General features: G+C 42.2%; 1 protein-coding gene and 1 long non-coding RNA gene across 2 annotated transcripts in view; both read left to right on the plus strand.

Moving 5' to 3' along the window:
- The first annotated feature begins 350 nt into the window (after nt 1-350).
- On the plus strand, nt 351-4,773 carry LOC136525618 (uncharacterized). The gene is made up of 4 exons (XM_066518548.1): nt 351-2,216; nt 4,329-4,409; nt 4,498-4,632; nt 4,681-4,773. Exons 1-4 carry the CDS (start codon nt 351-353, stop codon nt 4,771-4,773), a joined length of 2,175 nt encoding a protein of 724 aa, XP_066374645.1.
- Nucleotides 4,774-4,908: 135 nt separating this feature from the next.
- Nucleotides 4,909-18,549, plus strand: part of LOC136527087 (uncharacterized) — a 46,533-nt gene continuing 32,892 nt past the window's right edge. Inside the window, exons 1-3 of the long non-coding RNA XR_010776672.1 lie at nt 4,909-5,046; nt 5,688-5,822; nt 5,976-6,063. This is a non-coding gene — a long non-coding RNA (uncharacterized lncRNA). The remainder of the gene's footprint in view (nt 5,047-5,687; nt 5,823-5,975; nt 6,064-18,549) is intronic.

Raw genomic sequence — 18,549 nt, forward strand, 5'->3', positions numbered from 1 at the left:
AGCGGCAGCTATGGATGAATACACTCACGAACAACATCTCATTTCTCAGCAAGTTCAAGCCAATGGAGAAGCCATTGCCAGAGTCACTCTCCGACAAATGGAGGAGGAGTCCAAGAAACCTGATCAACCTCAATATGGTCAACATCATCACTCAGATACAGAAGATGTAGATTCTCTGATTTTGGATGACAATGTCCTCCTTTCACAATGTGTTTGCCAAGGATACCATGCAAGGCAAAGCACAACCATCCAGGCAACACAAAACAAATCCCAAGCAATACCAACAGAATGAGACGAGGCAAGACACTAAAGGCCAAGAGCACAAATCTTATGCCTTACCTAGGCCAGCCATGCCTAAAATGGATTTCCCTGATTTTGAAGGTTCTGACCCAAAGGTCTGGCTAGACAATTGTAGAGACTACTTCGACCTTTACCAAATCCCTGAAGGCATGTGGGTCACTGCAGCCAGAATGCATCTAAAAGGGAAGGCAGGCAAATGGTATCAAGCATTCAAGCAGAAGAACACATTCAGGAGTTGGACACACTTCTGTGGAGTTATAGACCAAGAATTTGGGTCTGATGATTTCAGATCATCTATGCAGGACCTGTTGGCACTCAAACAGACTGGATCTATTGATGAGTATACAGAACAATTCCAAGCACTCCAGTATAGTGTCACAATGCACAATGCAGGGTATGATGACATGTTCTTCTCACAGCAGTATGTTATGGGTCTCAAAGAGGATATCAGAGGCATGGTGGAGGCTCATAGACCTCCAGATGTCTTGCAGGCTTCAATTCTAGCCAAGATACAACAAAGAACAGTGGACAGGGGGAAGTCCAAGTACCCAAGACAACAATATACACCAAGACCCTACCAGAACAGGACAGATCCCAAGCCTGCCCCTCAATCCTCCATTCTGTGGCAGGACAGGCAACTAAGGGACTACAGAAAAGCTAATAACTTATGCTACAGTTGTGGGGAGAAATTTATTCCTGGACACCTAGAGGTCTGCAAAGTCAGAAACAAACCAAAAGTCAATGCTTTGGCATTCAATGACTTGGACAGAGAACTCAGTGATGAGGTTCTCAGTGAACTGACTATGGAGGACGCTCTACATGAAGAATTCTGCCAATTATCCCTCAATGCTTTGTCCAGCCAAGACAAACCAGATTGCATCAAACTCAAAACCAGGGTCAAAAACAAGGTTATGCTCATTCTGGTGGACAGTGGGAGCACTCATAGCTTCATCAACTCTCAGTTTGTGACATTGGCTAATATACCAACAATTCCAATCTCACCTAGAAAGGTGAAACTGGCTAATGGGGAATGGATTACTACCAACAGTATGGTATCTCAACTTCAATGCTATTGCCAGGGACAGACCTTCACAACAGATATGATTGTCCTGGACATGCACCCATATGATGCCATCTTGGGTTTTGATTGGCTTCGTGCTCACAGTCCTATGACATGTGACTGGGAAAACAAAACACTACAGTTTCAGGAGCAAGGCCAACTCATTCAGCTTCAAGGGATCAGTGCCCCACCTCTCCAAATTGCTAATATCTCTGCACACAAGGTATATAAGGCTACAAAAGGGAATGACCTCTGGGCCTATGTTTTGCTGGAACAATTACCCCATCCAACCTACTCACAGTACCCCAAACCTTCTCCACCTGATGAGACCATCCAACATCTTGTGGCACTATACAAAGATGTGTTCACAGACCCCAAACTTCTTCCACCACAAAGAACCTATGACCATGCAATTCCTTTAACACCAGATTCCATACCAATCAATGCCAGACCCTATCACTACTCCCCTGCCCACAAGACAGAAATCGAACAACAAGTAACAGAGCTCCTCCAGGCAGGCCTTATTACACATAGCCATAGCCCATTTGCTTCCCCAGTCCTCCTTGTCAAAAAAAAGGATGGAACTTGGCGATTTTGTGTTGACTATAGGAAGCTCAATGACATGACTATCAAGAATAGATTCCCTATGCCAGTGATTGAAGAGATCTTAGATGAACTTTCAGGATCCACAGTGTTCACCAAGTTAGACATGAAGGCTGGCTATCACCAAATTCGAATGCTCCCAGAAGATGAGTACAAGACAGCATTCAAAACACATCAAGGGCACTACCAGTTCAGGGTCATGCCCTTTGGCTTAACCAATGCTCCAGCAACCTTCCAATGTGTCATGAACGAAGTATTGAAACCTTTTCTCAGAAAATTTGTATTGGTCTTTCTAGATGACATCTTGATATATAGCCCATCAATGGACCTGCATCTTCACCACTTGGAGCAAGTGTTGCAAACACTAAGGAAGCATCACCTACACCTCAAACAGTCCAAATGTACCTTTGCTCAGGACAGATTGGAATACCTAGGCCACATCATTTCTGCTAGAGGAGTGTCCACTGATCCTAGCAAAATCTCTGATATGCTCAAGTGGCCAACACCAACTACAATGACTGAATTGAGAGGCTTTCTGGGTCTGACAGGATACTATAGACGATTTGTCAAAGGTTATGGTACACTGGCTAAACCACTGACTCAAATCCTGAAACTCAAGTCATTTGCCTGGAATCCAGCAGCCCAGTCAGCATTCCATGCTCTCAAACAGGCAATGACTGAAACACCAGGTACTAGCAGTACCAAATTTCCAGGAAACCTTTACAGTGGAAACAGATGCATGTATGGATGGTATAGGGGCTGTCCTTATGCAAAAGGGCCAACCAGTTGCCTACCTGAGCAAAGCTCTGGGGGAAAAACACAAAGCCCTTTCCATATATGAAAAGGAATTCCTAGCCCTTATCATGGCTGTCGACAAGTGGAGACACTACCTAGAGAGAGGCGAGTTCACAATCCAAACTGATCACAAGTCCTTAGCCTATCTCAAAGACCAGAACCTCCATTCTGACATGCAGAGGAAGGCAATGACAAGAATGATGGGCCTCAATTTCAGGATAGTGTACAAAAAAGGAAAAGACAACCAAGCAGCAGATGCCTTATCCAGAGTTGGCCATCTCATGGCCATACAAGCTGTTTCAACAGTGCAACCAACATGGGTACAGGAGGTTCTCAATTCCTATGCCACAGATAGCCATGCTCAAACTCTCATTCAGAAGCTCTCCATCACCAGTCCAGACAACCAAGGGTATAGTTTGGATAAAGGTCTCATCTGGCACAATGGCAAAGTCTGGATAGGCAATAACTCAGCTCTGCAGACAAAGCTAATTGCACACTCTCATTCCAGTGCACTTGGAGGACATTCAGGAGTAGCAGCAACTTATTACCGACTGAAGAAGCATTTCTCCTGGAAGGGCATGAAAACTGATGTAGAAAACTTTGTCAAGCAGTGTAACATCTGCCAACATGCTAAACACTCCCTGCAGCATCCCAATGGGCCTGCTCCAACCATTACCAACACCTAAAGGGGTCTGGCAAGATCTCACCATGGATTTCATAGAAGGTCTCCCCAAATCAGAGGGTTTCAGTGTCATCCTGGTCATTGTAGACAGATTGACTAAGTATGCCCACTTTCTAGCTCTCAAACACCCATACTCAGCAGCTACTATAGCTCAAACATTCTTGGACAATATAGTTAAACTCCATGGATTTCCACTGTCCATCACAACTGACAGAGATCCAATTTTTGTCAGCAACTTTTGGAAACAACTATTCACCAAATACAAGATTCAACTCAACCTCAGTACAGCTTATCACCCTCAAACAGATGGGCAGTCTGAGAGGGTCAACCAATGCCTTGAGATGTATCTCAGATGTGCAGTTCATGACTCCCCATCAACATGGAAATCTTGGTTGTCATTGGCAGAGTTATGGTACAACACCTCACTGCACTCATCACTAGGCTGTACACCTTTCAAGGCCCTCTATGGTTATGATGCTAATCTAGGGTGCCATACCAACTCTTACACCAGACACCACTCCTGAGGTTAACGAGGTTATTCAGAACAGGAAGTTCCATCTTCAGTCCCTGAAAGAACATCTAGCAAAGCTCAAAACAAGATGAAACAAACTGCAGATACTAAAAGAACAGATTTTCAGTTCACGGTGGGGGATCAGGTCCTACTGAAACTACAGCCCTATACTCAATCATCTGTGGCCAACAGGCCCTTCCCAAAATTGGCTTACAAGTACTATGGCCCTTATACCATTCCTCAGCGTATTGGTCAAGTTGCCTACAAGTTACAACTGCCAGAGAACTCCCATATCCATCCAGTGTTTCACATCTCCCAGCTCAAGCCATACACCCTGGATCACTCCCCTATTTATGACACTACACCTGTGCTCACAGATCTCGAAGCTACACAAACGGTTCCTCGGGCCAGTCCTGGAGCGCCGCATGGTGAAGAAGGGCAATGCAGCAGTCCCTCAGGTAAAGATTCAGTGGACAGGGCTACCAGCATCAACATCGACCTGGGAAGACTACTACGTCGTCAAAACTCGTTTTCCTGATGCTCCAGCTTAGGGACAAGCTGATTCTCGCGCCGGGGGAGGTGTCACACCCGCGTGAAGGCGCCAAGCTGTTCTATTTACGCATTGTTGCTTTTACGTTTTCAGTAGTGGAGTATGACCATTTGGGTCCACTGGACAGGATTGTAAGCAGCACATAAGTGCCTGCATTGCTCTGTATGGACTTCATTCAGACATTCAGTAATATACACGACGCCAAGGCAGGGGCTTGCCCGCCGGCGCCAGGGTTCCGTCAAATCCCGCTGTTCCGCTCACGTCGCCGGTGACCCGCCGCGGCCAGGGGTGTGACATTCTCAACCCACCCCCGCCGGTGCTGCCCCTCAACCTACCCCCGCCGGCGCCCATCTTCATGGCAACCCACGCCGGTGCCCATCCCCAACCCAACCCCCGCCGGTGCCCATCCCCAACCCACGCCCGCCAGCCGGCGCTGCCCTGCATCGCATCCTCCACCTCCTCGACGAGACACCGTCAGTCGCGCCTTGGAGCCGGCGGACGCGGTCTGTGGCAGCTGCTTACGGTTGCACGGGCTCCGTGGTGGGGTGAGGAATACCATATTCAAATTGAATTTGTTAGAAATCTGTTATTTAGTTCTTATTAGTTGAGCAAGGACTACAAACAGGCCGGCGCTTCATGTTTTGTTGTCGCTTTAGGCTTCAAAATTCTGCATGTTTTATTGATTTATTACTACTGGCAGAATGGGTTAAGATGATGCATTTGCTTATGAAATAGTTTTCATCAATTCATTTCATGATTGGAGGATTTCTGTGTTGACATTTAGAAGAGTCATCCTATAGACCTTTACCATGTTCAGTTTATGTGGTCATATGTTGCTAGGAATTCTATTTGTAAGCTTTTTTTTTTCTTTCTATTTTGTTGCTGATCATTGAGTCTTTAGAGTTCAAGTTTAGCAGGTCTAAATGTTATTTGGAAGGTTCATCCCCTGCAGAAGGCCTAAATGTTAATTCTGTAATTTTAGTCCTTGTATCTGATGTGAAAATGGAATCATTGCTTTGTCAGGCTTCTAAAAATTATGATCAGTACTGTAAGAATAGGAAATGTTATAAATAAATCTGAACTTACCTTTGTCATGCAAATATAATAGTTAGCCTTCAATAATTCAGCGCAACTTTTCCTTTCCGATCTCTCCAATTTTGATTTATCTTGTTCTTTCTTGCTTCAGGGTTTGGACTACAGCTTCTTTCTTTTTCTCTATGCAATGCCGAATATCTAGAAGCCATTTCTGTGTAGGGCTGTGGTGCCTACCCTTCAGTGGTGGACTGGTTGTTGTTTGGCACAACAAGTTTCTGAAACATTGGTGTGTAATCTATATGCGCCCTGTGTTCTTGTTGTATAGAAGATTTTTCCCTTTTTCCTTATTTGTACAATTTGTGGTCCCCTAATGGTACTCATGACAGATTTTAACTTACCCTCTGTTTTCACTTTTTATGCTCTGTTTTTGGACGCGCAGTGCCCGGTTGCGGGTCTGCCACTTCTTGATTGCACACACGTCGAACGCCAAACTTGCCTTACTCGGATGGAGTCCTCTGGTCCGTCAGGTACCCTATACCCGCCTTAATCCCTTTCTCGTGCATCTTGTTTTGATGTTCTATTATTCCATATCAAGCAGTAAAGTTTTATCACATTGGTTTCAGGTACCCTATACCCACCTTAATCCCTTTCTTGTGCATCTTGTTTTGATGTTCTATTATTCCCTATCAAGCAGTAAAGTTTTATCACATTGGTTTCACTATTAGGTTCCATTATATGAGTACTGTTTGTATGCTTAAAGAATGATTCCTCTATTTTTTGATATTAGGTTCTTCATGCTGTTGCTTCATTACCAATCTAGGCAAATGTTTTGTTGTGTGTTGTCAAATTGGGCTTACTAGATATCTATCTATTATGTATTGTTTGATATATTTATATTTGTTTCAGTCTCTAACTCGATGTGTTGTTTCAGTTTGCAATTCTGCCCTTTCCGGTCTGCAGCTACAACTCTCAGGTAATCAGTTTGCCTGAATCCCAAGGCTTCAGTAGTGTTCCACCAGAGTCGCCTCCCCAACATATCCCCTGTGTGAAAGACATAGCAGCATTGGCACATTGTGTGCTTAAAGGTGAGTATGCATTGGTAGCTGGTCAGCTTCGAATGTACTTAAATTTTAGCTCTGAATCTTATCTCCTTCAACTGAATTCATTATTTGTTCTACTTTGTTTAGAATGGGGACACTGCTTTTGTATTACTCTGGGTATTGATTATCAGTACCCGAGTCCAACTCACCGAGCCCAGATGACCGCACCCGAGCCAACGCACAGCCGCTCCCCCCGCGCCGGAACCCCTCGCGAATTGTTAGAGCACACGGACCAGGTCAAGTCTGCGTCCTCGCCGGCCCTCCGGGCATGAACCGCTCTGGCGTGAACGACATTGGGTCTGACCATGTCGCCGGGTTGTGGCCCATCTTACCGACGAGGAAGTTCACGGTCGCGCCACCGTCCGGCAGGCGGGGCACACCGGTAGCCTCCGCGGCTTTCTGCCCTTCCGCGTGACGGAACACAAATGGCACAGGTGGGTGGCGCCGGAGGCTTTCGAGCACGACACGACCTTGAGGTACTGCATGCGCGATAGCCGACAGGTCGGCCTCCTCGATGATGCCATCGCTTGTTTTCCGGTTCCTGACCTTGGCTCGAGAGGCAGGAAAGACTCTTCTTGCTAGCTGTTGCCTGAGGGAGGACGACAACACAGAAGGACGGCAACGCATGAAGAATTGAACGTTGGAACTTCTGCATGGCGCAGAGGCGAGTGTCCTCGAGCTCGGAGACGACGTCCTTGCCGAAGCACATCTCGGCGAGAACGGAGTACACAACGAAGTGAAGGCTCTCGCCAGCCGCGGCGTTGCTCTTGAGCGCTCCCACGAGGTCCCCGAGCAAGCGAGAGCGCGCGCCGTTGCCTAGCAGGTGGAAGCACGGGACGCGAACGGGTGCAGCATGCCGGCGGCCACGTGGCAACGAACAACACGCCTGGATGGAAAATCCTTGTTGCATGCCCTGCCCGCCCGGAGCTCTGTGCGGTGCTAGAGCGAGCACCGTTTGTCGCAGCGTGGCCGCCATGGCGTCGAGTTTGTGGCTACAGCCAACGAGGAGGAAAGAGTGGTCTATTTTTTATGAGAAAAATATATGAGGGGTTAAATAAAAAATACATATCATGCTAGCATGTCACCCCAGCAAAAATTATCCACATGGCTGGCATGGGCTTGTGATGCACAACTTAACAAGTTTAGGGACCCAGAAATACGTTTTCAAAGTTCATGCACCTATATGGCACACGCTTACAAGTTCAAGGGCCGCTGGTGCATTTAACTCAATTTTTTTTATACAAGCTAGACTCATTGATTTTTGCACCAGTCAAATGTTAACAATGACCTGATTTGGTACTCATTCTTTGCAGAAATTGATCTTTCTAAGAATCAAGAGTTTTAGTTTGCTTATATGTGTACCAAATCCGTTTTCTCATTTATTTGACAAAGATAATTGCTTGGTCCATTTGGTGCTGCTTACAAGCATTGTAGTTTGTCCATTAGAGATCTTTAGTTGGTTGTTTCTGTTCATTGTAGCACAAAGGTAGCAGTGATTGTAAGTAGCCTTCTCATGAATTGTGAAGTCGGTGTATTTTGGAATCAGAATCACAAGGGACCGATAGTTTTTATGCTCACGCTACAACCAATACATAGAAGGGTGCATTGTCTAGCTGCACTACAGAACTCTCATTACTGTGTTGAAATTAATTGATTGCTCTATCACTCTTTTTTTGTTTGGGGTTAGAGCAAATTCATGGTCTAGCTTTTGAAAAACAAGATGATCGTGGAGTGTTTCCCAGTGGTAAAGTGAAGATCCTGAATTGAAGTGTCTGCTTCTCTGCATAATTAGTGAAATTTTCATTCAGATTTTACTTAATTAGCTCAATGTGTCCATCTAGAGTTTACTAACTGACAGTGTACATCATCAGTATTTAATATTTTAGCTTTTCGGATGTCATTTTTCATATTTTTTGTCTGCACATCTGCAGTGGTTCAGCTAATGAACAAAATTAGTTTTATTTATTTTTTCCTGCCATGGAACATGCATGAAGGACTAAATGGCTACTAATTTTTTAGATCTTTATTTAGGTACGTCAAGTTTGGTAGAAGGGCAGGAGATATAATGTGTTAGGAGAGGTGGTGTGGTACATAGACATTTATTTAGCTTATCACTGATTTTTAATTGTTCAGATCATACAGTTATGTGATTACTTATGGTGTGATTATAATTTAGTAAAAGAATTCTATTTATTCTGCATATGCAGGTCGTCAGTCATTGCCACCAGAGGATGTTCATGCTGCAAAAGTCCCCTGGTTCCTCAACTAAAAGGTTCTTGTTTCACGTTTTCATTCGATTATGTGCTTTGTATTTGAGCATTCAATTTTAAATTTGAGCAGCCCATTTTAATTTGCTAACTGTATTTGAGCATTCAATTTTAAATTAAGATAACAGAATTTTCATGTCAAACTCTTATGTTACGTGATGCTGTTGCACTGAATATTTTGCTGAGTCGTCATTAAATAGGCCCAAAAATGAACCTGCAACAGTAAGTTGTAACTAATCCTCAGATTTTCTGCATTTGACGAATTGATTATCATTCTCTATTTTGCCACATGTGAATGTACACCTTGACAGCTAACCTGACATGTGCATTGGCCTTCATGAGGCGATGTGGAAGTGGTTGTATCTTCTAGGAATTGATAATAATTGATCAATTTTGATTTACTATTTGATTATGTGTTCATGCATGTTAAATCATATATATACCTTTAAAATTACACCAAAATTATCTCTAGTGCATGCAGTAGAGCACGTCATGTGTCATGAGCAGGAACTACTGAACTAGGTACTTGCTTGTTCATAAGGTTCTCAGATTGAAATTGCCATTGTGTTATTAGATATTTGATCTAAAACTGTTGTACTACAATAGTCAATCGAGATGGTTAGATATGGTGGAAAAAAACATTTTTGCATTCCACTTTTTGTTGGATTTAGGATCATTACATACTACAGCGCTCCACTTTTTGTTGGATCAATGTAGGATTTATAGCGATAAAAAAATCTGGAATTTACTGTGAATTAGTTATGCTATCACCATACTTCGCTCATAAAAATATGTTACTGCTTCTCATATACAGTTATACACTTCAGATATTTACCATCTTTTGCCGATTGATATGCATGACCTGTACAAACAAGCATGCTGCTGGGACTCATGTTGCAGGACTGCGCTAGTTATTTAAGAAAGCACAAATTTTGATTCATTGATGTTTATCCAGTTATTTAAGAAAGCACAAATCAGTATCTGAGTTTGCAGGAAATCCGTATGCATGGTTTACTCTATCATTAATCATGAAGTTCTTTTTTAATGTTTCGCTTCTTTTGACAGGTGAAGCAATTAGCTGCCATTAGAGAGGCGAGAAAAGCGAGGGATGTATTAGTTTTTTTTTTCTTTTTATAAAAAAGTATTGTATGTGATTTAGTGGAATAATAACTCAGACAGCCTCAAAACTGTTACAAAACGGTGTCTCTCAACAGACACCTCTTCGGTGATCTCATCAACGACGCCATGAACAGATACCTATTCACGAAGTGATCTTCATCCATCAATTACAAGATTAGTGGATAGGATTAGACAGTTAGTTTTACTCCAAAGGGCATGTCCTTTGGAGAATAGTCGTGTCCCTTCGTGACACCCCTTCAGCTTGTATAAATATATTTCAGAGATCAATAAAGAGATGGTTCTCTCAAATCTTCATTTACATTCACACTTTAACACGTTATCAGCACTTTCGCTCTCCACCGAGTGAATCACGATCGCAAATTGGCATTTACTCGAGAAGGATGTTGTTCTTTCGGAGATGGGCCTACAAGCAGATCCCTGGAGAAATTTCATTCCAGTGCTACTCAACGCCGAAGATAGAGAACAAGCATGAAGAAGTTCACGCTGGTCCTCGCTGCAAGATCGCCTGCGTTCTCAGTTCTTAATCATCAGCGTTCTGCACAAAAACAAAGATCCAGACGTCTCCTTCGCATGAAGAACATCTTCGGAGGAGGAAGAATGACGGTAAAACCATCATCGTTTACCTCTTGCTTTTCTGCGCCGCCCTTCGCAAGCGGACCGATCCGCGCTGCACGGTGGTTGTCGTGGCTTGGAGTGACGGCTGTCCCACATGGCGTCCCTCTTCGAAGCACGCAACTGCACGCCCATGGCAAGCCTGGCGGCGGTTGGCGTCTTCAGATCAGCCCCAGCAGCGTCCACGCTTCAGGATGGCGAGCCCGCGTCTGGCCAGCAGCGCCGCCTGCGGTTGGCAACTCCAAGGCCAGGCGCCCTTCGCGCCGTGGCCCCGCGCCTGTGGCCTCGCGTCGCGGCCGGCGACCACCGCAGCGGCACGGACAGAACCGCCCGCGCGGCCTTGTGCCCGTTGCAGGCATCCTCATCCTCGCGATACTGGCCCCTGTGGCCGTGCACGCACGCAAGCCCCGCACTCGCGACCATCCTGCGGCCGACGTCAGCGACCTCGCGTCGCGGCCGGCAACCCCAGCGCGACTCCGAGCTCGCGGCTGGCGACGGTGGCGTCGTGTACCCCGGCTGCGGTTCTTGGCTGGGCCCTGGCATGCGGCGGCGACCGGCACAACGGCACTTGCGCGAGCCGAATACTCGGTGGCGCGGCCGAGAGGCGGAGCGCCCGAGCGGCGTGTTTCCCACAGGAAACTGCCCGTGGATGGATAAGGTTGTGCATTTTGCACAAAACCCTCCTTATTTCCTGTGAATTATATGATAATCCAAATAGATTATTAATGTATTCCAGATTAATGTTTTAACCATCAGCTTTGAACAAAAATGCAGCGTATTATATTTCTTCACGTAAATGCTCATTTTAGACTCTGTTTGAAATGAATCGTGATGCACAATATTTACCTCATGTAAATAAATAAATATTTTTGAGACCCATGTGTCATCGAGAATTGCATCATGACATATACTGCTGCAGATGAATTTACCACTGTAAATTCGCTTTCCAGATCTTATGTTTTCTGGAATTTTTTTAGTACTGTTCAAAGCGTTTGTCCAAATTAGCAAACCCAATAAACATATGCTATTAAAATTGCATGTTCAAAGTGTTTGTCCAAATTGGCAAACCTAATAAACATGTAGTATAATCATTATAATGTTCAAAGTGTTTGTCCAAAATGGCAAACCCAATAAACATGTAATATAATTATCACAACCTTTGCATTGTAACTACTTTGTTATTTGTAATTTTCATTTTATGTTAAGCCTATTTATGCTTTATTTAAAGCTTATAGCGCTTATATTTTTAATGCAAAATTAATGAAGTGTATTATCTCATTATTTGTACAACACAAATGTTCCACATTGTATGTTGGCCATATACAAGGTATCGCCATAGTTGCTACTGTGGGATTTACACTAAATTCTTAGTGACTATCCTTAATGTGCGTACCTAACATCACAAATTGAAACATACGGTCTACATCTTTTCACAAGATGACTACCATTAATCAGCATTTCTATTGGTCATACACAAGGTAGCACCATAGTTGCTACTGTGGGATCTACACTAAGTCTACAATTTAGTGACTATCCTCAACGTGCGTACCCAATTCGTTTGCGGATTAACTAAGGTCTACATCAATCTTTTGATGATTACCTTAAAATGTGTTTATACAAATTGCATACACCACTTGGCATCTACTGTTTAACAGACTATGTCTATATTATTAAAGGTCTATATCTTTATGATGGCTACCTCTAATGTGTTAGCATAAATGAGGTTTACACTATTAGTGAGATATATCTTGTCTCCTATTTATTTTACATTAATTAATACAACATCACCATAGCAATTTTAAATTTACCCTTAGCGTAAATTCAGAAAATCTATGGTTTAAACCTTGTTAGAATAGTAGCCAGTAAAGAGTTTAATCTCTTGCTCTTGATGGTCACCATTATCTAACATGGTCAATGGACGTAATGTTAAACTTGATGTTCTATGGATTCATGGCAATATTTGATGCTCCTCATAAGAGAGCATCATCATTTATGATCAATTAAGTATGGAGTTTTATTTTAAATAAAGCACCATACACATCCAGAACACACATGTGTGTATCTCGATGGATGCAAATCGAAGCACTATATGGCTAGTTTTCAATGATTGATACGAACAACACAAGGCAGTCATTCTGCCCAATACCAACTATGATTGGCCACAACTTTATCTCTAGGATCTTAAGTCCACTTGAGAATATAATTATGTTGTTCCAAAATATCCCCCAACATTGCGTTTTCGCAAAAGCACACTACTTACCAAATGTATTCTAGATTAATTCCTATATTACTTCAGGTCTAAGTGTATGATAAACTCTTATCGAGGAATCATCATTAGCATTATAGTGATGCTCTATCATCTGAAGTACATTGAATTTTCAGAATCATACAAGTTCGATGCCATGTAATAATGCCATCCAAAGAACTTTAATGGTAAGATTTAACGCAAAAAGAATTAGCAGTCCCGTGCATTCTTTAAGGTCAAGACATTTCCCAAATATGACAGAACCATATTTTGTCCCGATTGTGTATGATACAGCCGCACAACTTGAAAATGTCATGCCTTGAAACATTTAATTGATCGGTATTACAAATCTATTAGACATAAATATCTAGCTCAACAATAAAGATATGAAGCACGCTTCTATCTTCAACCTGACACCACCAGGAAGGCCAGTTGTTCACAACAAGTTTTATGAAGAAACCAAGTAGCAACGAAACACTTAATTAATAAGTGGGTCTTAAGAGCATGCAGAGCATGATCATCGAATTTACTTCGCTTGATCCATTTTTGGAGACCAAATTTGTCTTCCATTTACAAAGATACCTAGTATCTACGTCCTATTTTGGTGTTGTAATATAAAATGTTGTCATCAATTTCAATTGAATATCACAATAATGTGCCATCACATTTGATATTCCATTAATTAACTTATATGGAATCTATATATCTACAAAGAATGTCATTATATTCTTCATGCTATATATAGACCTATACAAGAGTAAATTCAAATGCAAAGAGAAATTTTGCCTAGTGGATAGTTGCACCACAAACTCTATATATAGGGAAGCAAAATATTCCTAAACTCTTACATAGAGACAAGAAAATATTTTGTTAATCGCTTGACGTGATGTCATGATAGTGGGCTTTGGTCGTGCTACTATCATACTCCCTATTGGTACTCAAATAATAATCATGAATCCATTCTTGTATTCTGATTCCATAATGTACTCAATTAAAATTATAGAGATATCCGTCAATGTGGTTTTCATATGAAAACCCCAAGATGACAACTAAGAGGAGTATTTTTCTCTTAACAACGGATATGGCAATACTTAAACAAGATATCCTCAGTTGGATTTGACTACACATACATAACATATATCCAATGTTGCGTACAAATAATTCTCTCTCTTGATGTCAATAAGACTTGGCACATTTGCCTTGGTTATTCAACTATAGAGATAACTTGAGAATTATTGTCAATTCTATTGGTCATAGCACCAATATGAGCCACTACATTTCTTGAAGAAATTCAAGAACATACATGTGACTCTATTTACCATTTTATGGACCATAGAGATACTATGTAATGCACATTTATGCATCCAAAATATAGTCCCAGGTGTGTCTCTTAGTCATGAGAACCATCACTATACCAAACACATTGCTCGAAATCTTCAATTTAGAGCAAATTATCCTGGACGCGGGATCAAATCCATTTTATATGGAACTGTTTGGTTTTTGGGTACTATATATCAAGTACCTTATGTCCATACCAATAATGGTTTTATCGAGTCTTTTATTGAGAATTAAATTGCATGACATATTAAAATAGAATTATAATTTACCAGAACTAAGTTGTTTTCATGCGGCCTTACACACCGCATCGTTAATTCAAATTCATCAAGCTGCACTTATACAACTCCCTCTGTTGCAGTATGTACGTGAAACTTTGGCCATAGCCAAACATTTTCCTATCTGCGCATCGAGTATGTTTTCACATACCTATATCACCACCCCAACATACCAATGGGCATTAGGGATCCCAAGAGGTAACTCTGCAGGGAATTTATAAATTGCCCGTATGTTGATCACATTTGAGGATAATTCTAGGCATTAGGGGAGATTTATACCATATCAAGAATGCCAGGAATCAAAAGAGCAATCCTCACATCCACGTACCAAAAAATTCTAAACCTAATCATTTAGAATATCTTATATTTGCATCATATTGCAAAGAATCTGCCAGAAACATTTACTGATAATAAGGGTGTCACAAAATCCTCTTATCCTACTTATAATGCGCCCGAAAGAATGGAGGTACCAATTAAAACCATTCAACTCCCACTTCCAAAGAAGAGGGGGAGAAGTACGGCCGCTCCTAAGGATAATGCTCCAAGTAAGCGTCCGAGGATATCGAGGACAATATCCTCCAAATCAGTAAATCCAAGCCAACCTCAAGTTGGTAGACACCCAAAATGGATGAGCATCCAAAACCCGGATCAAAATCCACCCGGATCAACGGTGCACCCAAACTCTGATCCTAGGACATTGGAACACCCTGACTCCATATGGAAAATGACTCGGAGTCCAAAAGGGTTAACATTTTCACATGCTATATTGATTTCAAGAACCGAATCAATCATTTAAAGACTATAAATTGTCGCGGCATATACTCCTCAAAGATTGCCTTTTTACCTTACTGGATCCAGACCAAAAATCCTAGGCAGAGTGTCTTCACACTCAAATTTAGTCAAACTAAAAGGTGGCAATTAAGGAGATTGCTCTTGTTCAATAATGAGAAGTATTACCATAGTAATATCTTCCCTCATAGAGTTTCTTTTCAGAAGCAAGGTGGTGAATAATGAGAGCTTGTAGCATATGGTTTCACGCAGAGACCCAGCATAGCATACCCCATGGTATGTGTGAAAATAAAGTTTTCCAAATTCAATAATTGGTGGATCAAATGAATTTGATAGATTTGGACGTATAAGTCCCAATGGACTTTATATTCTGAATCCAAAATATAAATCGCAACATACATTGTGTATAATTAAGCATGATTGCGTATATTGGTTATTTTGATATCACCATGATACAGAAATAATTATGCAATCATTTGAGATACAATTTCCATCATGTGGATTCGAGATGGAGGATTTGGGTAAGACCAAATGTTGCCTAGGCTTACAACTTGAGCACCGTCCTTCAGGGATTTTAGTGCATCAATTAGCCTATATCCAGAAAATATTGAAGAAATTCAATATAGACAAATCATATCATAACAAAATCCCGATGGTTGTTCGTTCTTTAGAAATAGAGAAAGATCCATTTAGACCACGAGATTTTAGAGAAAAGATATTGGGACCGAGGTTCCATATCTTAGTGTCATTGGAGCACTTATGTATCTTGCAAATTGCACCAGGCCTGATATCGCATTTGCAGTGAACATACTAGTTAGACATAGTGCAAATCCAACTCACCGTCATTAGACGGGAGCGAAGCATATCCTCAGATATCTTAATGGTACAAAAGATCTTGATTTATTCTTTAAGAGAAATCATGATCCCAATATGATTGGATACACGGATGCTGGTTACTTATCTAGGTCCTCATCCGAAACTGGATTTGTATTCTTACATGGAGGTACAGCTATTTCATGAAGTCTTCTAAACAGACTCTGACGGCGACCTCTACTAATCATTCTGAAATTATTGCTCTATACTGAGGCATCACATGAATGTGTATGACTTCGCAGAATGATTAACCACATACAACCGGCATGTGGTATTGGTTTCGATTAAATCACCTACAATTATCTATGAAGATAATTTCGCTTATGTTACATAGATGCAAACAGGTTACATAAAGAGTAATGTCGCTAAGGGACATTGCCCCTAAGCTGTTTTATCCCCATAAGTTACAAAAAAGCGGGGAAATAAACATCTTGTAAATCCAGTCATGTGATAATCTCGCTGACTTATTTACTAAGTCCTTACCAACTTTTATGTTTCAAAAATTGGTACATGGAATTGGTATGCGGCGACTTCGAGATTTGCCAGAATCAGGGGGAGACAGTCTCCTAAATGTTGACCTGTACCAGCATCATATTATACTCTTTTCTTTCACAAGTTTTACTTACAAGGTTTCTTGTCAAAGTTTTTAATGAGGTAATATTAACATAAGCATGTGTCATATTTTCTATTTTTCCCACTGGGGTTTTTGTGGGAAATATCAAAGACACATATTGCCCTCACAACTCATTCATGGTTTTTCCCTGAGAAGGTTTTTCATGTGAGTTATCCAAGAGGCAATACCAATAATATATCGTCATATTTTCTCCTAATTTTCCCACTGGGTTTTTACAGGAGTTTTAGCGACATATCACTTTATATTGCTCCTCATATTTTTCCTGAAAAGGTTTTTGGAGGAGTTATCTTTATGTCGTATCTCCAATATTTTTCCCCATTGGGGTTTTTAATGGGATATCAATGACATAGTGGTTTACTTAAATCACAAATAAATATGCTATTTTCTCCTTATTTTCCAATAAGGTTTAAAGGAGTTTTTATGACATATCATATATTCCTCAGATTTTTCCCATAGGGTTTTTTCGAGGAATTTTAGCTTACAGCTACATTAATCTCAAGGAAGATTCGATCAAGGGAGAGTGTTACAAAACGGTGTCTCTCAACAGACACCCCTTCGGTGATCTCATCAACGACGCCATGAACAAACACCTATTCACGAAGTGATCTCATCCATCAATTACAAGATTAGTGGATAGGATTAGACAGTTAGTTTTACTCCAAAGGGCATGTCCTTTGAAGAACAGTCGTGTCCCTTCATGATACCCCTTCACTTGTATAAATATATTTCAGAGATCAATGAAAGAGATGGTTCTCTCAAATCTTCATTTACATTCACACTTTAACAAAAACTATGTGTATTCAAACTGCAAAGTGTACTGCAATCTTCTTTGACGATTCATTTACCTGAAAATTTATGTTATTGGCGAAAAAAGGTTTATGGTTTGAAATACGATTGTATGATTCATTTACCGTTATAAAACCCAAGTTTTATGATCATCATCATCATAAATGTATCAAATCACGTTTTTACCTTCCAGTTGGAGACTTTCATCTGCTGCCTCTTGCCTCACCTATTTCAATATGAAATCTACCTTTCAAATCAAAAGAAAACCAACCAAAATTGGCCGCAAGAAAAAAGGGGGGAAAAATCCGCCGCAACTACCGACCACGTGACGTAGAAAGAAAAACTTAAAGAAAACCGACGATGAGATGAAGGAAAAAGGAAAAAAATTGGCCGCAACAAAAAAGAAACAAAAAAAAATCAGCCACAACAAAAAATGAGAAAAAAAATCGGCCACATGACCCAACCACGTGACGTAGAAAGGAAAACGGAAAATCCAGCCGGGGCCTTCTTGGGCGCGGGGAAAGTGGGTATAGATGGCCAACGGGCCGGCACGACATGTCGTGCCTCCCGGGCCGTGCCTCACAGGGCCACGGGCCTGGCCTCCGGCCCAGGCACGGCACTATGGGCCGATTTCTGTGCCGGACCGGCTCGCGAGGCACGGCCAATTTCACAGGCCGTGCCAGCCCGAGCCCCAACGCTGCCGACAGAGAGAGAGAGGGGAAGGGGCCCAACACGCCGCCCCCCCCCTCGATCCGCCGCCGGGGACGCCACCACCCTAGATCCGCCGCGGAGGCCGAGCACGCCCTGGATCCGCCGCCAGGGGATGCCACCACCCTTGATCCGCTGCCGGAGGATGGTCATGCCCTGCATCCGCCACCGGTGAGCGCGCCCACCCTGGATCCGCTGCCGGGGAGTGCCTACACGCCTCCTCGCGTGTGGATCTCGTCGTCCTCC

The sequence above is a fragment of the Miscanthus floridulus genome, chromosome 19 (genome assembly GCF_019320115.1).
Source record: "Miscanthus floridulus cultivar M001 chromosome 19, ASM1932011v1, whole genome shotgun sequence".
NCBI classification, from domain to species: domain Eukaryota; kingdom Viridiplantae; phylum Streptophyta; class Magnoliopsida; order Poales; family Poaceae; genus Miscanthus; species Miscanthus floridulus.